This window comes from Sinocyclocheilus grahami, unplaced genomic scaffold (genome assembly GCF_001515645.1).
Source record: "Sinocyclocheilus grahami isolate Dianchi unplaced genomic scaffold, SAMN03320097.WGS_v1.1 scaffold409.1, whole genome shotgun sequence".
Classification (NCBI taxonomy): domain Eukaryota; kingdom Metazoa; phylum Chordata; class Actinopteri; order Cypriniformes; family Cyprinidae; genus Sinocyclocheilus; species Sinocyclocheilus grahami.
In genome coordinates this window covers 966,261-988,810 of record NW_015505588.1, presented here as the reverse complement: position 1 = coordinate 988,810, position 22,550 = coordinate 966,261, and the positions used below count along the sequence as shown (strand labels likewise).

The 22,550-nt window shown below is 38.3% G+C and overlaps 3 protein-coding genes across 4 annotated transcripts in view; 1 reads left to right on the top strand and 2 right to left on the bottom strand.

Annotated features, from left to right (window-relative positions):
- The window catches only part of LOC107550896 (dapper homolog 2), a 16,953-nt gene extending 9,577 nt beyond the window's left edge, over positions 1-7,376 (bottom strand). The window contains exons 1-2 of one of the 2 annotated variants that reach the window (XM_016232342.1): positions 6,785-7,376; positions 1,447-1,615 (exon numbers count right to left, since the gene is read on the bottom strand). In XM_016232342.1, the coding sequence (XP_016087828.1) occupies positions 1,447-1,615; positions 6,785-7,015 (400 nt within the window). In that variant the 5' untranslated portion in view covers positions 7,016-7,376. The remainder of the gene's footprint in view (positions 1-1,446; positions 1,616-6,784) is intronic. The other variant, XM_016232343.1, reaches the window with a different exon arrangement.
- A 2,359-nt stretch (positions 7,377-9,735) lies between these two features.
- LOC107550867 (microtubule-associated proteins 1A/1B light chain 3C-like) lies at positions 9,736-11,604 on the top strand. The gene is made up of 4 exons (XM_016232274.1): positions 9,736-10,243; positions 10,380-10,435; positions 10,524-10,630; positions 10,906-11,604. Exons 1-4 carry the CDS (start codon positions 10,186-10,188, stop codon positions 11,063-11,065), a joined length of 381 nt encoding a protein of 126 aa, XP_016087760.1. The 5' UTR covers positions 9,736-10,185; the 3' UTR covers positions 11,066-11,604.
- A 977-nt stretch (positions 11,605-12,581) lies between these two features.
- On the bottom strand, positions 12,582-22,273 carry ehd1a (EH-domain containing 1a). The gene is made up of 5 exons (XM_016232341.1): positions 21,435-22,273; positions 18,111-18,208; positions 14,924-15,336; positions 14,254-14,418; positions 12,582-14,162 (listed from the first exon to the last, which is right to left on the bottom strand). Exons 1-5 carry the CDS (start codon positions 21,830-21,832, stop codon positions 13,635-13,637), a joined length of 1,602 nt encoding a protein of 533 aa, XP_016087827.1. The 5' UTR covers positions 21,833-22,273; the 3' UTR covers positions 12,582-13,634.
- Positions 22,274-22,550: the final 277 nt, after the last annotated feature.

The window sequence follows — 22,550 nt, the reverse complement described above, 5'->3', positions numbered from 1 at the left end:
TCGAGTCATCCCCCTCCTCCTGGCTAAAGGATACAACCTCCGCGATGTTGGAAGGAGGGCGGAAGCAGTCCTCGGGGAGTGAGACCGGGGAACGGGGTGACCGTTGGGGTTGGTGGAGTGACAAGACGACGCTCCCGTCACCGGGAGGGCCCACCAACGCTGGCGGCAGTGGGCCTCATCCCAAATAGGCCGCAAGCCACATCGCGGCGGGTCCGGAGCACGCGGGCTGGAAGGTCCGCGCAATGCCCGCAGTTGGACTCGTCCAGCGCCGCCTCGGCGTGGGCCAGGCTGGAAGGGAAGGAGTTCCCATAATGGAGAAATATCTCCGTAATGTCTCCTGAAAGCTCGAGAGGGAACGAAGTGTTTGAGAGAGGCGGGGCATAGAGGACCTACAATAATGTACAGTATTTGAAAAATAATGTGTTTTTTGAACATTAAAGCATGTCAACATATTCTGTTACACCAAATAATGATCTTTAAAAAAAGCATCATATGACCCCTTTAAACTGTTGGAGAAAGAGCAAAAATCATTACAAGCACCGACATCAAAAGACTGTTTAGTGCTGCAGCGCATGTCTTCAATGAGAAGAGGACGGGCTGATTGTTGCTGGTTACTGTATGATGATTGAAATCGCGAAATGGCCTTAAACAATTAGTAAATAAACTGCAGAATGTTATGTTTTCTAATACACGAGCGCACTGCATGCATTCTGACAGCGCTGCACAAACTCGCAGCAGATCTGCTTGTTAACCAGGGTTCAAAGTCCAAAGCGCGAGGAAACTCTGCGCTGAATCAGTCGTCAGTTGCTCAGACACATTTTTATGAATTTTTACAAGGCATGTGACAATGCGATACGTACGACATATTCGTAATGAGACTCATTCATAAATCTGTTATGAACAAAAAGGAAGCATTGAAGTCTTCCTGCGTGTTTCCGCCAAAATAAAAGTTGAGAAAAAGCAAGAGCTCTTATCAACATTCATAAATGTTAGTATTGTAATTTTACTGTTGTTCTGTAAAATAAAATAAAAAGTAAGACAATAATAATGATAATAATCATTACAATAGCTATGTTTTAATACATTTATTATAACATTCACACATCGTGTTCAAATTAGGCTCTTTAATATTTTCTAATGTTTTAAAAAGAAGACCAGGTTTTGACTAACACCGCTGAATAAAATACAATACCAAGAATAACCAACTGTGACTAAATAATTATATAATGCTTCAAATGCCAAATACTAAAAAGGGAAACAATACTGTGGAACAATGATTAATCACACAATTCCTCTTTGTGAAAAAAAGTGCTTTAGAGAAGCATCTTGACGTGAGATATTTCAAGCAGTCTTTGCTACAGGTTCAAGTATCCACACAAAGACATTCTGAACTGTTCTTTAAAAAACACCAAAGGGTTATTATTGCGGAATTTGGAGTACAAGCACCTGAGCTTGGTCTAGAGTCGCAGTCAAGCGGTGTTGTGCCAGGGAAGTCTGGAGTGGGATAGGACAGCAGATCAGACGGGATGTCCCAGGACAGCGTGGACCAGCGTGAGCTTATCCCCTCTCCTGTCGTGCCGAGGCAAGATGGATCAGGGTTTGCAGGCGACAGACTCTGAAACAGATGGAGGAGTCATGTTACTACAAGATAAGGTGATGACACAAAGACCCCAGCGTTTACACCTGGTATTAACATACGATCATGATGCATGTGATCGCATTGCATTTGTCGCTACACACTAATCCATCATGACACATCCCAGACAGCACCAAAGGACCGCCTACCCACCTGTCCATCGATTATTTCACTAAAACAAAAGGTTTAAACTTTTTTTTAAATGGTTTTAGAAGAAAAAAAACATCTGATTGAAAAATCTGGAATGCGCAGGCATAAACATGCACACAACATCAATAACCATCAATGCCAGTGACAAACAGATAATGTGCCACACAAACAACTGTTCAGTTAAAGGGGTACTCCACCCAAAATGGAAAATTCTCATAAGTGGGTTCATGAGTGTTGTGAAGTGCTACATCAGATGGTTTATCATTTAAAACATTTAAAATATTAGTATTTTTCTCACATACACCTATCGCTTCGCTTCAGAACACATTGATTTATCACTTGGGTTCACACTGATGAAACAATGAATCCACACACTTTGTATGGTTTTTGAAGTGTTAACTTTGAGGGAAACATCCACTTGCTTTATGAACTCACAGAGATGGATTATTTTTATAAAAATCTTTCTTTGTGCTAATCTGAAAAAAGAATGTCACATACTTTTGGGGCGGCATGAAGGGTGAGTAAATGAGAGAATATTTATTTTTGGGATTCCATTTTATTTAAAGGGTTAGTTCAACCAAAAAGGAGTCATTAATTAATCACCCTCATGATGTTCCAAACCCGAAAACCTTTGTTCATCTTCAGAACAAAAATTAATATTTTAATAAAAATAATTTAATATTTTTGATGAAATTCGAGAGCTTTCTGACCCTCCATAGACAGCAACATAACTACCATGGAATGCGCAGCGTAGACTGACATGGAAGAGAAGAAATTGTTGAATGAAGTCATTATTTTTGTTTTCTTTGCACATAAAAAAAGTGTTCTTGTAGCTTCACAAAAATAAGGTTGAACCACTGATGATACATTAACTATTTTAACGATGTCCTTACTACCTTTCTGGGCCTTGAACATGTCAGTTGTGTTGCTGTCTATACAGGGTCAGAGAGCGCTCAGATTTCATCAAAAATATCTAATTTTGTGTTCCTGAATATGAACGAAGGTCTTACGGAACAACATCAATAATTAATGACAGAATGAACGATCCCTTTAACAATGCTCAACTAAAATAACAGCATTCCCATCAAAACATATTGTCCACAATTAAAATTAGATTTTATTTTTGTGCTTTGTGCTGTAAAAAAAGTGTTGTGCTTTATCAACATGCAATAACACATTTACATAATGAGTGATGTACGTAGCCCTGAAATCAGAGATCCTCTCCTCGAAATACGATCACAGCTGGTCACTGGAGGTGCATTTGAAATGCATGTCAATATACCTAATGTAAACAGCAATTTGTCATTTGTTCCGATCACAGCTGACCACTTGTGATCGGAATCACCAGACACAGATGTTAATACCAAAGATAGAAGTTATGTGATGTATATATTTACAAAACAGTACACTTGTAAGGAGAAACCACATCATTAGCTGGTGACTTTATGATGTATAAGCCTGCTTTCTGAGAGGATTTTAAAAGACTGATAAACTAAGATCCATCAAGGGAATGCTTCGGTTAAAGTTCAGAAGTTTTGAATCACTTATCCACATGAAGTGTTTATGGGGTTAGTGGTTTGCGATCCCCAACCTCCCCCCATCGCAAGGAATCTCCCTTTGCAGCACTTCTGAGAAATCCCATCAAACCAAGTGACTATTGTGCATATCCCGCTAAGTCCGATCAACCTTCTGTCAGTCTTTTACACAGAAAATGCAGGTGATGCACTGGCGAAATGAAAAAAGTCGGGGGAGGGCTGTTAATAAGCAGAGAGCGGAGAAAGACAGATGATGAATCAAAGGAGAGAGAGAAAAGACGGGGGATAATGGGTATTGAAAGACAGACTTTGACCAGGCTTATCTCTGCTCCAGCAGTTTACCCACAATTCCTGCCTTAGCACTAAAAATATATATCGAATGAAAAACATACAGAGTAAAGAGTGAGCAGGACATTCAGGGACGAAAAAGATGAAGGTGGAAAACTCATGGAGGGGGGCATAAAGAGACTAGATAGCAAAAAAAGAGTTTTGAAGAAAAGTAGAGAGCACGGGGGATGGGTTGCCTAGTGAGAGGAACAGCATGAAGGAGGCATCTCTTATGTGAGACCCCCTCCCAACCACCACCACTCCTGGATATAACTGCCTCCCCCACTTCACTTCAGAGAACTGTCAGGCCTCTCCTCTCTTCCTGCCCTCTCTCTCCTTCGCTTTCTCGCTCTCCTTCTCCTCTCCTCGCCCACACATCCGATTTAGCAGCAATACTTTAACTCTCTCTTTGCTGGTTGAATAAGAGCTAACACGTGCATTAACACTTCCACGTGTATTTGACAAAAAACACATCTAGGGTGACCGTACAACCTCTATTTACCGGACATGTCTAGGTCAGGATTTTTAAACTGCCTGAAATGCCTGGGTTTTGGCTTTGTTTTCCTCTTGACATTCTCTTTACAGTCCTCATACATTATATATATAGGCAACATTTGCATCGGTTAGACCGTTCTCTGTAGATCCCATCTTCTCGCACTCCACAATTGGTTAGATTATGTGCAATGCCTGCATGCTACTGGTCAAACTACTTCAGTCATTACATTCAGCATATATAAAAAGAATAGGAAAATAAAGTCAACACACTTGGACATTTTAGACAATTCCAGCCAGGACATGTCGAGTAAAAAGACGACATATAGTCACCCTTTGAGTTACTTCAGTTTCATTTTTCCTTGCCACCACTGAATGAAATGACGTATAATTTGCTTCTAAAGTTCAAATTTGTTCATATATAGATTATATACCCATGCGCACATCTAGACAGAATCTATACTGCATTATCCCGGTATACAGTTGCAATTTATTTCATTTCACCAGTAGGGGAAATGGAAGAAGCCTTTGCTCAATGGGGGAAACCTGATACGGTTTCACACAGGGTGCACTGGCCATTTTCCAGCTACCAATCAATTCATGAAGGAGTGCTCTGGCACATGGAAACTACATTATATGAGGCTAATGATGCAAATGGACATAAAATAATGGAAATAATGAGACAAATATCCAGTCTGGCTATCAGTTCTATTGACAGAGGAATTACTCAATCAATTCCCTCACTGACACTGGAAATGGCTTAACGTCATATTTTACTAACAAGGCGAGTCTTGTGGGAGGCAGCAGGAAGACAGCTTTTCAGCCACTGAATCAGAGCAATCCACTCTTTGACTGAAAGTGAAAAACATATATTGGAACCGTCTAATAAATCAATGTCAGTAAAATGAAATATGCATATTAGCTATGAAATCTGATGCTGCATTCAGCCATTGCACAGAAGTCCATCCTAGCGAGGGGTTAACATATCAGTTGCTCTGCATGGCACACCCCCGTTCTCCATCTTTCTGTCCATTTCCCTCCATCCTCTCTCTCCCTCAGCGGGTAGCAGAGGAGAGGTGATATCTGTGACGCCGAAAGCAGAAACATTTCTCCATGTGGTGTTTATGCAAATGGCAGTTGCGTAGGTGGAGAGGCAACAACATTGCCCCGATGATGACTAATACTTTTGTTTCATGATACATATTGCTGTTTCGAATGCGCACATTTTGCTGGACTGAATGGCTACTTGTAAGTGTCCTTCAAAAGCCTTTTGAAATTGCAAAAACAATTTTAAATGCCATGAAAGAAACGCTCTTAATCACATCACTTTGATCTAGGAGATCCCAAATAATTATATAAATGCCCTATAATAAATGAAGGACATGAGAAATAATTTATGAGCTACTTGCCACTATTAAATGCATTTCACATTTGTGGCTTCGCTTGAGTTCACTTGCACACTGTCCATTTTATAAAAACACACAATGGTGCTTCTATTGTCAACTCTCACATACACTTCCCTCCTTCTCTCATTACACAAGCACACACCTGAACTGCACCTGTTATCAGTCCTCCATACCTGGTCAAGAGCCCTGCCACATAACCATGGCAAAATCAACATTTTGTTACTGAACAGTCAGTACAACATACAGACAGGATGTGTAGATTAAAAAGGATTGATAGTGGGGTAAGATGTGCCAGTGGGTAAACTGTGCCACACTCTACAAAACAGAGCGTAATTTGTCACATGACCATATACTTAGAAAGAGCCTTTCCTTTACAACTTTTGAGCAATGCACATGAAAAAAGTAAAAATTCATTTTTTTTTTACATTGTTTTCTCTTTTGCATGCCAAAGTATTTTTTTTCTAAATAGCAAGTGAAATTAATTTCATATCAAAGCAGATTTATTCAGTCGGTGAATTGCCTGTGTACAAAACCATGTACAATTTTTGCAAATTATTTCATTATTAAATAAAGCATTTTCCCCATAATGTTGAATTGGGAAAAAATATGGAACTATTACTAAAAATACAACTGTAAATGTTAAATTTTTTGTACAATCAAATATTCGAAATATTAAAAATGTCCAGGGCGGTATCTACAAAATTAAGACATTGGAATGAGACTAATATATTAGTAAACTGGTTGAGTATATCTTTAATGTAAAATGTTCACATGTTGCAATGATTCAACTTACCCCCAACATGAAGCAACTATCTTTTTCTGAGGTCATATTTCAGATTTCTAATAGATGTTTTCTCATTTCACTTGATGACAAGCTTCCTGATATATAATTGGACATATTAGATCTAATTTTCCTTTCCCAGAGGCAAACTTAAAAATGACACAGCTTACCCCACTCCCCCATCAACATCCAATCAACATGCATTGTATGCAGGGGCCCAGAATAGCAGTGCACTCCAACTCAACCTTGACACGTTGAAGAAAAAGGTGTGTACAATTCTGAAATGTAAACACAGCAGCGTTCTGTATAGGTCATGCGACACGAGCTCCACTGGATGCCACTGTCACCGAAACGTTTAGCAGGTGCCACCAGCAGGGTTCCAACCTCGAAGAGGAGATCAAAGTTAAAATTACGAGGAACATTATGTCCCTTCGGAATTTCCCACGTCCCCACTGACCTGTTGCCTGCGGGAGGTTGCGGCGCAATCCTCGGCGGCGCTCTCCAGTCCTTCCCCCTGGTGAGCGGGCGCTCCATTCATGTCCAGTACCGCATCCACCATCTCCAGCTGTCGTCCTCGGAGAAGGTCCAGCTCCAATATGCCGGCCAGAGTGGCTTTGAGCCGCTCTCCGATACGAACCCGATCGCTCCCTGACCATAGCGAATTCACACAACCGCGACGACTGGCCATTGTGCGCGCAAAATCGGTTTGTAGGCAGACACGGTGGTCGGTGAACGGGAGGACTCACTGCTCGCCTCTAGCCAGAGCACCGACTGTCAATGCAGCATGAGCGCTGTGCGACATGAGCAACACCGGAGCCGACGCTTAAAATTCAGAGTCCGTAACAATGTATCACGAAAATGCAGTACGGTCGCAACTCAACTTTCGCACTGAGGCACATGTAACAAAGGCATACTTTTAAGGTCGTAATTTAACCCCCGAAAAAATCTTTCCCACCTAACCATTTTGAGACGCCACAACCATCACGTCAGCTATCATTCGGTTCATGATGATGATGATGATGATGAAGATTATGTGGATTGAATCATATGCGACAGTCTAGCACACAGCTCGCCGCTGTGAAGAAAAGAGTGATCACGAAAATGCAGTACGGTCGCAACTCAACTTTCGCACTGAGGCACATGTAACAAAGGCATACTTTTAAGGTCTTAATTTAACCCCCGAAAAAATCTTTCCCACCTAACCATTTTGAGACGCCACAACCATCACGTCAGCTACCATTCGGTTCATGATGATGATGATGATGATGAAGATTATGTGGATTGAATCATATGCGACAGTCTAGCACACAGCTCGCCGCTGTGAAGAAAAGAGTATGAATGGGGAGGAGTTAGACGCGAAAGCTCGCTGCTGATTGGCCGCGGAAGTTTTCGAACAGAATTGACTCGCTTTTTTTAAGACGAGGAATGTGAATCTGTTAGTAGTTAGTACGATGTGTTGAGACTGTCGCGTTGCATAATATTTAATACAAACTTGAATTGTGCTCATTTATCAAATTTAAAGACTAAAAATTAGTGGAACAGAGTGACTCAAATCTATTTGAGTCTTTGAATTCGTTCACTAGAAAGAATTTTTTGCGCGCTTAAAGAATCAAAAATGAATCAGTTCATGGAATGATTCCTTCACTTAAATCATTCATGAACCACTACTAGAGAAATATTGGACCACGTTCAACTATGAGCAAATAAAGTAAAAAAAATCAAATAAAAAAATGATGACCCACATTGTGATTGAAAAGAGTATGCTGTTACTTTAAAGACGTGTATTACCCTACTTTGTGTACTTTTCCAAATGATCAAATATCCGCTTGGTTTTGTTGGTTTCAAATAGCAGGTTCCTGTATCGGCTGCTATGCGACGAGAAAGTCCACTGCTGACACAAAGGAAAGCCAGCCAGTTTCTAACCAGCAGGTGACAGTATCTGCCTGTCTAACATACACCAAGCAAGCTTTCCATCAGTAATCGTTTAATCGCCTATCACTCTGACACGGGGGTAGGAAGATTAGTCAAATATGGTCAAATATAGGTTGGATACTCCATAGGTCTATCCATGTTGGATATAGAGTTTAGTTTATACTGAAACCAAATCACAAATGAAAACATCAGATGAAAATAAATAGATAATATAAGACTTGTTTTAGCATGATGCATATGTATGTAAAATCAATTTGTTAATTTATAAAACAGTTACAATTGCGATTCATTTGCCTCTGAAAGAGTATTCTTATCTTAAGTTTAAACAAAATATATGAAGCAGGCCTATAGCACAATATTTTCTGCATATCAGCTCTTTCTTACTTCTTTCATCACTCTTTAAAATAAAACTAACTTGACTATTCAGGCAAACTTCCTGCTGAAACCATCAAACTAAATGTGAAACCTCAAAATCTGGCAGTTCTCTTCCACTTCAGGCTTTTTTTAATCCTCTTTTCCCACAAACATAATTTCTGTTTGTAAAATCCTAATAATTTACATAATCTATTTTGCATACATTACTCTGATGTGAGCACCTTTAAGTCAGATCCATCAAAATTCATATGTAACTTTTCAATCTGCTTTGAAATTTCATGGTATAGTTAAGTTTAAATGCTTTAAACACAGTTTTACTCCTCAGTGGTTCAGTAAATATATTGTTGAGCCAGTGAGGTGTAAATGTGTTTAAAATGTTTTGTTTAAACTAATATGCCAAACCCTATTGCTATCTTGGCCTTGTTATTGTTTCATATAGCCTAATGCCCATCAGGCACATAATGTGCATTGTTTATTTCATATCTCTCTGACCTCATTGAGAATGGGAGCATGGTGAGGATAGGCCTTAGGGTAAGGGAAAAACTGGCTTTTGTTCCAAACTCTGAGGCTCTTGGGCTCTGTTTCACTATGGTTATGCTTATGCAGTCTTTAACATACTAACCTCATTGTGTTTGGGGCTCAGTCATCTATCACAAAAACACAGACATTTCACTCAAAAATGAAAATTCTGTCATCATTTTTGAGTGAAAAAAATGTCTAGTTCCAAAACTAACCATGTGTCTTACGTTCTTCTTTGGAAAATAAAATATTTTTAGAAAATGAGAAAAAAAATGTGTGTGTGTGTGTGTGTATATATATATATATATATATATATATATATATATATACCTCCTGGACATAAACAGGAGCCTTGATAAAGAAAAGAAAAGAAAAAAAATTTAACTTAGAGGCTTTTTCATCTGAACTCTTCAGCTATATAATATGTATGATGGATGCCTGTACATTCAGTGATTCATGAATTTTTGACAAATTCTGTTTCCATCTATTTTTCAATACAAAGAGAGTATTTAAAACGCGTCACACCCTGTGGCATAAACGGTCTGCTTGAGTATACAGGCCTACGCTCGTAGTTGAGTTTAGGGAACTCCGTTTCTCACGTCTGTCACGTCTGTTGTTCACTGAGGTGTTACACAAACGGATGCCGTGATTCGCAATTAAGCTGTCATGGCACTCGCTTCAAATAGCCAGTGTCTGTGAATGTTTTGCTCATTTACAGCGACGGTTCATTATTGATCGAGCGCGAGGACGGGAGAGGCTCCGAAGAGGGTTTGAAGAGCTTATGTAACGGTTCATGTCCTAATATCATCGCAAGGCCTTTAATTACGCGCAAGCACTTCTCATCTTTTCACACCTCAGACTGTCCTCCCTCTAAACACACACACACACACACACACACGTATAAAGGCCGAGCCCCGCGAGCTGAAAACAGGCACTTGAGACAACTTCCTCCCGTGGGCACTTCGTCAGCTCGGGACCAGCCTCCTCCCTCACCATCTTACAGGTCTCCAGCCTCGCCAAACTCCAGTCAGAATGCCTCCCTACGAGAGATCCATGGAAATAACGCCTTTCAAGCAAAGGAAGTGCCTCGGTAGGTCATGACATCAACATTCAACTCTTGCATTTTACAAACTCCTCTACGTCACTTGTTTTGATGTCTGCGCTATTTTATGTAAAACAATGTTCCATTCTCATAAAAATTAATAATATTTGTTCCTCTAATGCAGCAACAAGAAAAGATGAAGTATGTACTATTCGGTCTAAGTTCCCCAACAAATTACCAGTAAGATACCTTTTTAATATAAAGTGTTTAAAGAAAAATGAAAAAACATTTTTTAAATATATTTAAGAAATGTTGTTTTGTATTTTAGGTAATTGTGGAGCGATACCTTCGTGAGAAAAAGCTTCCCCTACTGGACAAAACCAAATTTCTTGTCCCACATGAGCTGTCATTTGGGCAGTTTCTCAGTCTGCTCAGGTGTGTATACTCTCTCTCTCTCTCTCTCTCTCAATTATATGATGCAGTTTTAGCTGCATGTGTCAGATTTTGCAGCTCAAAAGAAAATGAGTCATGGCTTGTTTTCTTGAGTCAGTGTGAATGTGTTTTGTATGAACAGTGAATCAGGCCAGTGCTGCTGTGCCACATTGCTTCAATCACTGGATCGCTGTATGAGGCACCGCCTGAAGTTTTAGAATCTTTCAAGCAATTCTTTTCAGTAATGCCAATTTCCCATCTTGCTCTTTCTCTTTCAGAAGTAAGATAGCACTAGAGGCATCTCAAGCTCTGTACCTTCTGATCTCAGGAAAGAACATGTCCTGTTTGTCAGCCAGCATGGGAGAAGTTTACTCACAATTCAGAGACCCCGATGGCTTTCTCTACATAACCTATGCATCCCAGGACATGTTTGGATGAAAAGACCCTCAGAAATGAGCATGACATATAGATCACCTCACATACCTCCAGACTGATGCCTCTCTGAGATCATGTATTGCTGCTAAATGAAGACTCTCACTGTACATCAAACCTAAAACCACACAGACCACCAGCTACACTTGGTCGAGAGGACTCTTCTGACCTCATTTTTGAATAGTTTAGATTTCTCTGAGGCTAATGTTGAAGCATAATCAGTAGATTTGAAAGAGGTTACAACTGAGCCGTCTAATATGAAGAACAGAAAAGTGATGTCACTTCTCAAGCTGCTCAGTCATGAGGCTCCAACACAAAAAAGGACGTCCTGTCCCTCAAAGGACCTGGGATGTCCTGTCACAATGAGACAGGGTATGTTCGATGCTGGTTTCCTTTCCTTGTTCTTTCTGTGACTGTGCATCTGTGTTTCTAAAACAAACACAGAGGAAACGGACAAACAAAAAACTATTTAAGCACCTACTGGAATGAAAATGAGTGCAAACAACACAGTCATTATGTACTCTGCTTCAAATACGGTTGGAAAATCCTCAATAAATCAGTTTAGTTCTTTTAACTGAATGTCTGGTTTTATTTGATTCCATCTATTCTGTTCATGTGGTTTATTCTCTTCAACAGGGAACTAAGATTAACATGGTGACATACACCACAGGGTAGGGACATAATTTGCTTATTTCTGGGCAGCTTAAAATAAACAATATGGCCAGTAAGTGATGGTTTATGTACTCATAAACATGCACAGAGCAGTGAAGCAATTCTTTGCTAGAAATCTGAGTCATTGCTTTTTAGTCTCACACGTCTTCTAAAGATGCATCACCCTTTTACACATGGCTGTTATTAACCAGCATCTTTAATAAAAGGGTTTAGGTTACCGTGTCAGTAAGCAGGAGGTGCTAAATGGGTCCGGTCTAACAAATTATATGGATATAAACCATTTAAAAGGCTGCGAATTGCATGTTAGTGTCCCTCACAATGCAACTAGACCTTCATACTTCATCCGTATTTAGCAAGGCTGTTTTAATTTAAGATTAAGCACAAATATAGGGTGGGTTGATGGTGGTAATTTTAAACCCTTCACATCTGCATTCTTACTTTTACTTAGGACATTACTGGGAACTTTAGCACCTTCCTGCAAAGTGTGTTTACTGAGAAATGGCAATGAGAAAGTTCAAACGGAGGTAAACTGAGGTTTTGGTATGCTGATAGTATAAGGTATTAATTAAATGCACATAACAGTGCCAAAACAAAGTAGTATATATATTAAGTTGTTTAGTACTGTTCAAAAGCTTGTCAAATTTAATTTATTCCAGTGATGGCAAAGCTGAATTTTCAGCAGCCATTACTCCAGTGTCAAAAATACACTCCAGTGTATTTCTCAAAATAACAGAACACTCCAGTGTATTTTTTAGTGACAATGTAAGTATTTACTATCACTTTTGCTCCATTTGATGCTTCCTTGCTCAATAAAAGAATTAATTTCCTCAAATTACCCCAAACTTTTACATCTTCATTAATGCAAACAAACAAATGTGGAACCAATAGGCAGTCTTTTTCTTTTCAGACAAAAAAAAAAGTGTTGCAAGAGGGTTCACATTACACCAAACTAAGATAGTAACTAAGTAAGCCAGCTGCATAAGAAGAAAAAAAATCAGTGATAAACTCCCAATAGCTGCCGAAGGAAACAAGGCTTAAAAAGTACCTCAACATGCCTCAACATAACTTGATAAGCAGAGAGAAATATGATGCGGTCATTGCATTACTACCACAGTTTTCACATACTAGTACACAGGTTTCAGTCAGCGCTCATGAAAACAGATGGCAGATAAATGTACACATTTTTCACAACTGTCAATGGTGGTGTTTGTTTCACTACACACTGCGATTTGGAAAATGTTTCTGAATGCAGAAAACAAGCACTGCTTACAAATAAACTCTTTTATTGGTCATTGCAATTGCTGCATTTAAATGAAGGTGAGCATTTCAGGTCACAACATCCCAAAGGAAAGGAAAGATACACCCTCAAAATAACAGAATACATGTATTGATATTGATATAGTTCAGATATTAAATCAAAAGAAAACCGTATTCAAAAAAACGATAGAACTGCTATAAAGGAAAAGAATAAGTTAAAGAAGAAAAACAGCAATCAACATTTTGGAGTTACATACCATTGTATTGAATATTTTCACTTTTTTTCTAATTCAACTAAATTTTTGCCTGCTGCTTTACAATCTCAATCAAATGCCCCTTACACGGTACCATAGAACTTTGCAATCAATTTCAATTCTTTCTGTGCTCATAGTGGTTTCTCCATTTCCAAGTTCCATATTAAAAATTAAGAAGAAAGTAAAAAAAAAAAGGTCTCTCACTTGCACATAAGTTCTTGGTTTGTCTTCTCAGTCCTATCATTCTTAGCCAAGCATTTGGGATTAAGAGAGAAATCGAGTTCCTGAAGACTGGTTAGTCAAATGAATGGTCAGAACAAGCTAGAAGATGGCTTGGGCGCTTTGGAATGTAGCTGAGAGCCACTGAGATCCAACCAACTCAAACCAACTCTTCAATTCTGCTCCTGGCGTTTGGAAGGTGGCACAAGATGAGCAGGCAGTTTGGCCGGAAGCTCGTGCCCCTCAAGCTTTACCTTGATCAGGTGATTCGCAAGTGCAAACTCTTCATCATCCAGATAGCCATCTTTGTCAACATCTGCCAGAGTCCAAACCTTTCCAAGCACCGTGTTTGGCAGCTTGGACTTCATCATCTCCTTCTTAGCCGTGGCACCAGATATCTTCCCATTAATTGGTGAGAGCGTGTAGAATATTTCATCATAGGATGGCTTATCACGGCCCACGATCCATTCCAGCTCATCAATGCCTTCACCTGCACCTTCTCCATATCCGTGACCAAATGGCCCGTTCATGATTCCCTCAAACGCACCACCCTTCACTGACTGGCTGGGCATGGCGGCCTCCTCCTTACGGACCAGCGTCATGAGCTTAGCGATGTCGTTACCTAGCATGTCTTCCACTGACTCCAGCAATTTTGGTTTAATGGCGGGAAATTTGGTGAAGTCCTGAACAGCTAGCAACTCCTGCAAAAAAATATTGTGTTGCGTTTTTATTTTTAATCAAAAGATCTTTATAAAACTTTCATTTCATAGATAAAAATTCATAGCGTCATACCTGCATTTTCTTTAAATTAGGAAAGTCTCCTGGTGAAATGTTGTGCTCTTTCTGAATCTTTTCATATATCGCACCCAAGTTGTTAACAAGCTCTTTTTTCTTTGCGTCTTTGCCAAATACACTTGGCATCTCTTTCTTCAGAGCACTGATAATGTAAGCATGTACCTAAAAGCAAAGTATTAAATGGACTCGGATTAAATACAAATAGCATTTGTGCAGTTTAGCGTGTCAGAACTACACTTCTCACAAGTATTAAGTTATTTCATAAAGTGAAAATAAGAAGTGAAACCAAAATCTGGTACACACGTATTGGGGTCTAAAGTTCATAAAAAAATTTAATGGACCAACACATTGAACTTCAACCTTCATAATTAAGATGGGGAAAAAAATTAAATAACCGTTTCCTATTTATATTTGAATTATATTTTATAATTTTATATTTTATAATAGTTATTTAATATAAGTTACTCCAGTCTTCAGTGTCACATGATCCTTCAGAAATCATTCTAGTATGCTCTTTTGGTGGTTTATAAATTATAAATATAATTATAAATGCCGTTTCTAACATTTTTGATCAATTGAATGCATCCATGCTGAATTTTTTTTTTTATGTTACTAATCCTAAGATTTTGAATGCTAGTGTAAATGTGCAAAAATGTCATAGGTTCACCTTAGCGAGACGTGCTCTTTTGATCAGATCGTTGAGTTTCCGCAGAGCTGCGTTTTGGGGAAGACTTTGAATATCCCGGAAGAGGTCCTGCTCCTCTGCTTCAAACAGCTTCCTGTTTTCTGCAATCAGAAGAGGCTGAGCCCAAAATGAGCCGATATACACTCGGACCACCTCAGGGGTGTTGATGATCTTCCCCAGTGACCACATGAGGGCACCATACACCCTCATCAGCTGCTGGGTGCTGATCTGGTCAGCTTTGTTCAGAACCACACGCATCTTGTCCTCATGGTTTTTCAGGGCCTTGATCACCTCTGAGAACTCATCAGAAATGTCCAGCTTGTGGGCGTCGAAGAGCAAGATGATTCTGTCCACTCGTTCTGCAAACCACTCAAGAACTGCTGCAAAGTCATAGCCTGCAATTGAGAGAAGTTAGAAAGACGTGCATTAGATTGGGCCCTAAATCAAAGCTCTGGAAAGAGGAAGTCAGCAGGGCTGCATGCAACATGCTTTATTTTAGAAAAGGAGGTCAGGGATAATGGATTTGATTAGAGACAGTGTCATCTGATCTCAGTGAATTCAGAAAAGTATAAAGCCATGTATTCAGAGAGAAAGAGATCTGCTGCCTGTGAAATCCCCGGTGTAGAGGAATTGAAAGGCAGCTATCATCATTGTGCATCTATTTATTTCCAGTAGAGAACCTGTGGCGGTACTGGCTAGGTAATAACCATAGAAAAATATTTATATTTTTAGGAAAAAATGGGTGATTCTTTAACCCATTGCATTAGGTTTTTGGACATTTATGAAAAACTACAAGCAGAAGGGAAAAATTAAAACAACAAAAACTTAGGGTTAAAGTGAAGTGTAAACTCCAAAGATTTGCATCAAAGGAACTATTAAGCAAAATCAGCAATAAGACTGTCAGAACAATAATAAAAAAAAAAAATACACATGGTACGAATATGAGGTCAATATAAAATATTGTATTTTAACATTTTAAATGAAGAAAATGAAAATCAATTCAATTATTATATTTATTTTAAACTGTTTTATTTAATTCTAACACTTAAAATTAATAAAAATGTACCAAAGAAAAATACAAACTATTTTAACCTACAATTATTGTAACATAAACTGTTGTTTTTGAAAGCTGCATTTATGGGAAAACTACATGTAGAAAGAAAAAAACACGAGGTTACAGTAAAGTGTAACCTGTTACAAGGCTGTAAGAACTATAAAGAAAGAAAATATTGTATGGAAATGAGGCTTATAAAGAAATAAAAAAAAAATTATCCAGTACAAAATTTAATGAACACAATCAGGTAAATTTTTAATTATTACATATTTTATTTTAGTTCTAACATTTTAAATTCATAAAAATGTACAAAAAAAGACACTTTTTAATTATCACGAAATAAATTGTTTTTGAATATTGCATTGAAAATCTACACACTCCCTATTTTTGAAAAGACATGATAGTTCTGACCCAGGAAACATTTATGAAATTCAAAAAGAATTAAAAAAAAAAAAATGATCACAACCAATCAATCAAAAAAAAGAAAAAGAAAAAAAGTAATAATTAAATAAACTGCAGTAGTCAGTGAGAGGTGCTTCTGGGAAAGCATTTTCTGAGCAAAATCTCACATGACCCTGTACCACACAGGAACTTTTAGTTCCACATTTTAAACTGGACGCCAGCTCATGACCCTAATTCCAGCCATTTGCTGTAAACACACCTTCCCACATGGATAAACTCCAGTTGCAATAGTAGACGCAAGCGACCCAATGAGATCATAATAGCTACTCAGAGCAACACATGGAGCACAAAGGCTGCTTGAGCTGCAGTCAGACAGAAATGCTCAAATGGGCTTTCATGCTTAATCCCACACAGACACAACTGCGGCACAGTCTGCTGTGTCTCTGCTGGGACTAGTGGTGAGGAAGCCTCGGGGTCTGTAGCATGACTGATGTGTGTCCAAGGTATGCGGGGCACCTTGATCTCAGTATCTGGTTACAGGCTCAATGGGCCCCAGAAGGGACAAAAGGGTCACATGACTTCTTGAGACGCATTTCTGTTTCTTAACAGCTGTCTTTTTGTGATGTTGCTATCTGTATCTACAGTTGTAGTCTGCAGTGAGTTGACATACAGGCCAACTCAGCATTTCCTTCTGATTCTTCCTGTTCACAGATGAATGAGAATGGAGTTCAAGCATACTATCAGATAGTGACTGTGTGAAATATTGGACAACTCAACAAAACACAAGTACAAGCTGACGCATCCACACCCACAAAACCTTTTCAGTGGTATTAAAAGAGGGAACTGGGAACAATGTGGTCAGGATTATTTTGGCACAATAGTTGTATCCCTACCAACATTAACATTACGTTAGGCCAGAGGTTGCTTTTAGATTGGGAATTTATGCACAGTGAACAAAGTTGCCTGAGCAGCTCTGACATCCTGTTTTTGTTACATCTTCACTTAATGAAGTACCGCATAAATAATATAATAATATATATATTTTTAAAAATATATTTAAATATTTCCTGTATTACAGAAAATACACTTAAGATTTTAAACAAAAGAGTGAGCAGGAAAGGAAGTCAGGCTTGTTTTACTTGCTTTTCATAGCAAAGAAAACTTACATTTACATAAATTCACAATAAAAAGTCAGACTCCAAAGATTTGCATGGAACGAACTTATGAATTATGCTAAAATGCATTGGCTAATAGTTTTCTACAGACATAACACAGAATAAAGGAGAGTGCATTAAATATGTACTATAATGATATATGTGAAACGAAAGGGAAGTGACAAAGAAGAAAGAGTACAAAAATATATTAATTGATAAAAGGCAAAGTATTCCTTGAAGAAAGAAATAATCAATCAAAAAAATGTCAGGCTACAAACAAAATAAATCTCAAAACTATAGATATGGTATAGGTATAAAACAAATTAAAACAAAACCAAAAAAATAACAGAAAATATAAATGTTATCAACCTATTATTAATTAAATTATTATAAAATGCTATATATTTTACATATTCTAATTCATTCTTTTAATTACAGTTTTAAGCAAGTAACACAAATTTGATAAAAAATTGAATATTTTTTACTGTTGATTTTAGTTGTTGTTAATTTATTATTATGTAAAAACAAGATAAGCCAGAAAGCACCCAAGGCTCCTGACCTCTGCTGATCCGTTGTTTTTCCCCTGACAGGATGCCTGGAGTATCGATGATACTGATGCTCTCCAAGACGGGGTTGTTTAACTGAGCACACGTAAACCTGCGTGGAGAAAGAGAGAGTGTCATGTAGAAGAGACCGTAACAGGTTTGGTGAGATCTGAGGCCAAAATATTACACCACTCTCTTTACCCTCTTTTTCTCATTGTCTAAAAGAATACTATAGAGATCAAAAGTAAAAAAGTTTGACAAATAGATTTTATTAACATCAATATTTAAATCACATTTGTGGAACAATTGCCCATATTTATTAAAACCACAGGAAAATTTTACTTTCTTGTGTAACATATATGCTTCAATCAGCATGAGATCGGGACTGAAGTTGAAATCTCAAGAACATCGGTCTCATTCAGTAATAACATGAAATGAACTTTGCTTATACGAAGATGTGGATTTGTTCACAGTGATTATCAGTCTTTCTCCCTGTCAGCCTACAGCACTGCCCAACCGCCTGCTAATACACATATGCGAATCTCTGTCACAAGACTGAAGCTTACAGCTAGAACTTTCTTAATGAAGCACAGAAACCACTAGAGTGAAGTAGTGCTGTCAAACAATGAATCGCATCCAAAATAAAAGTTTTCGTTAACATAATATATGAGTGTGTACTGTTTTGTTTATATATGAAATATATTTATATATAATATAATAATATAAATATATATACACATGTAAATATTTTCAAAATATATACTGTATGTGTGTGTGTTTATATATACATAATAAATAAACAGTACACACACATATTATGTTAAAGGTGGGGTAAGCGATTTTCCAAAAACGTTTTAGAAAACTGATTCGGGCCGACTAGCAAAACAAACTTATAGCCAATCATCAGTAAGGGGCGTGTCTACTCATGATGTGGAGGAGAGAGAGTTCAGTGCACAGGACGGACATTAGCGAGCCAAGCGACAGAAAGATAGAGATGGCAGATAAAAAACAAGAGGAGGAAAACGTCTGTGGAACAAAAGGCGGCTCAAGGCAATAAGGCAAGAAGTAGGACCCGTGTAAATATTGGAGCAGCTTTCCAGCGCTGGAGAGAACTCAAGGAGCAGAAGGCCTGCGATTGGACACCGAGGTTGCTTTGTTTCTTCTCGATTGGTGTGTAACACCGTGTCTGCGCCGCAACAGCTAAAGTCTGTCTAGTACACGGGACGTAACAAAGCGACCGTTACGAATAGAACGCAGCAGCAGTTTTCTGTCGGGGATTTGTTGTGTTGTCAACATTGGCTACCAGAAATCACTTACCCCACCTTTAACAAAAACTTTTATTTTGAATGCGATTAATCACGATTAATCGTTTGACAGCACTAGAGTGAAGCTGTTTCCCACAGACATCAAAAACAAGACACACATAGAATTAGGACATAGGTTTCTCTCTTAAAAAAACACTATTTACTCAAAATATACCAATAGAGCCATTTCTATCCAATGGTTTTGTCATTTTTTAAGCTTGTTTAAGGGCAAAACTTTGACATAGGCCATAAGGGACTGCAAAACTGGATGTTAAAGAAAACTGACAAAAACCCAAGGAAGCTTTATGATTACATTTCATTGTATTTACTGTTTGACAATGCTCTTCTGTGTCATCTAATAACAAACTTTAAGAAATTTGGATGATTTGGAAATTTGGATGAGAACAGAACATGCAACACTAAAGCAGCTCACCCACCCTTTTCCACCAGGCCAAAAGAGTTTCCTGGAAGACGCAATGTCACTGCAGCGTTAAGGCTTCATAAAAAATTGAATACTTAGTTACTGAAAAATAACTAAGTATTCTGTTCAGAAAGACAAAACGTGCTGAACAGTCTGCACTATTCAGACAAATTCCCTGTCATGCAAAACAGGACTTTCTCAAATTTGAATATGTACCCGAGTTTCACATTTTGAAACATTCAGAGGTCTGAAAATGGAACCAGTTTAAACAGCTTTTATAATCCATAATTTCACAATGACCACAAATAATCACCAACACTAAGAGTGGAAAAAAGGGAAATATCTTTAGAATGAAACAGCATTATTATTACTATGTTTAATGGTTTTATGGTTCTCTGTTTGGGACCAAATATTTAATTCTCCTACATCAGCCTTGAACTTTTTAAACAAGCATATGGCAGAGCGCTGGTAATCCCAGCCTACTTCAATCCGCTTGAGTAGACTCAACATCTGACATTACCCAGAAATCTGCTCCAGTTATTTTACAGGGAATGTGGAAGTTGTTCAGACTGGCATCACATAACATCACACATGTACTGCACGTGGGCTGAATGTCCTGGTTAGGTGTTGCCTCATATACTGTAACTGTGTGATAGTAGGTAAGTTACTTAAGACAAATAGGCTAACAGCTCAAGACACAAACAACCTGAAGAACATGGCCTGTGTGACACCTGCTCTCACCATATGCCATGACTCAATCCAACACACACGGAAACTATGACACACAACTTTCTAGAAACTGAATAATGACTGAATTATTATGAGGTCATAATTAAAAACAAATGGATACTGTAAAGCTCCTTTTGTCTAAGCTACTAAAAATACAATTACTATCAAAAGGATTTAGACCTATGATGAACATTATTAGGCCTATATATTTATTTTTTCTTTAAAAAAACAGTAACGCAATTATGTTATAGAATATTCTAGATTATTATTGTTATTTGCCACGATTCTGTTTACAAAAGTCAGTGTGACATTACCAACATGCAAAAAAAACAAAAAAAAAACAATCTGTTGCCATGTGACAGAAAAACCATAAAACAGAGGACCCATTTAGACCCTAATGACTGTTTCAAGGTTGATATGTTTCTGAAAATATCCGTAATTTAAAAAGCAAGTTTTGTTCAGCTCAAATAGAGCAACCCTAAGAAATGAATTATATTTGTAATATACCTTTATACTTAATGGTTACACTATTTGACTTTTTAGAGCCAAGATATTTGTAGAAAATCTAGGAACGTTTGTTTTGTTTTTGTAATCAACAAATACAAAAACGACAAGAACGTGTTTTAAACTAGATCATCTCAATTTATCATTGGTTCATGTGTCAAACATTTGCCAGAAGTAAAAATAACTGAAATGCTCGAGTCAGCAACTGCAGTTTTTCTACAACTCAAATGAAGTAACATGTCCTTGAGCGCAATTTCTTGATTCACAAACATAAGTCAAGCCTTAGTTTAACCCATTCCACACCTGAAACTCCATATGCAGTCACAATTGAGCTTTTTATCAATGGATCCTTTGTGTTACATGATAAATGGGTGTATTACCTGTTGAGGAAAGCGTTTCCAAAGGCGTTGAGTTTTCGGAAAGGCTTTTTTGGATCCACAACCAGCGCATTGCCAGGTATCATGCCTTCCTGTTCGCCGTGCATAACCGCGATGAAGGAATCCGTCGTCGGCTCGGGGCCTATCCTCATCCCGGGGAAATCCTGCTCCATCAAATGCCTAATGAAGGTGGTCTTCCCGGTCGAGTACTGCCCCACCAGCAGCACCATGGGCTTGTTGTCAAAGTCCGCATCTTCTAAAGCCGGTGAATGGAAGTCGTGGAAATGATAGGTGTCCTCCAAAGGGAAGAGTTTGGTGCGGTAGAGGCGCTTCAGTCCCTCCGACACGTTTTGGAAAAGTTCTGGGTCTTTCTTTCCTTCTTGTTTAGACCAGCTAAACATGATGGTCGTTTACGACGATTCTAATGCGAGAGGAAAAGGCTTCTGCTTTCAAATGTTGGCCACAAACCCAGGCAACGTCCTGTGACTGTCGAAAGTTTGACTGTCCCACCCCTGCACAGTCACCTCGAACGTTACGACGGCTATTTTACAATTTGATCAAACCGCTGAACTATGATGCAACGGCAATATCAGAGATTGTTGCAACACTCCTCTATGAATGCACGTCGCTTAAAGTTGCAGTAATTCGTATATAATCAGATCTCAACTTTCTACTTGTATCTAATCCGACTGCGGTTTGCATGCGGAAATTGAAATACTTCATAATAAAAGCCTCGGTTTTGCAAACACAAACATAGTAGTTTACTCATGCTGGATTACCAAAAGTACTAATGTGAGGGAGGTAGCATTGGAGCATGCATAATAAATACATGTTTGAAGTGAAACCGCCAGATATGGAACATATAGGACCCCATTAAACACCAAAACTGCACGTGGCTCAGAGAAATGAAGGTAGTTAATACGCATGTTTTCTATTTTCTATTGGTCAGTATTGTTTTCAACACTATTCTGTAAAACATGACAAAAACACATTCATTTTAAATAAAACGTAACAGCGTACAACCTAATCATTTCCCCCCTCCGAAATTATATATTTTCAAGGTAAAAAATATTTAACTTTCCGGAACATCAAGACGTGGAGAATATCAAGGTGTCACCA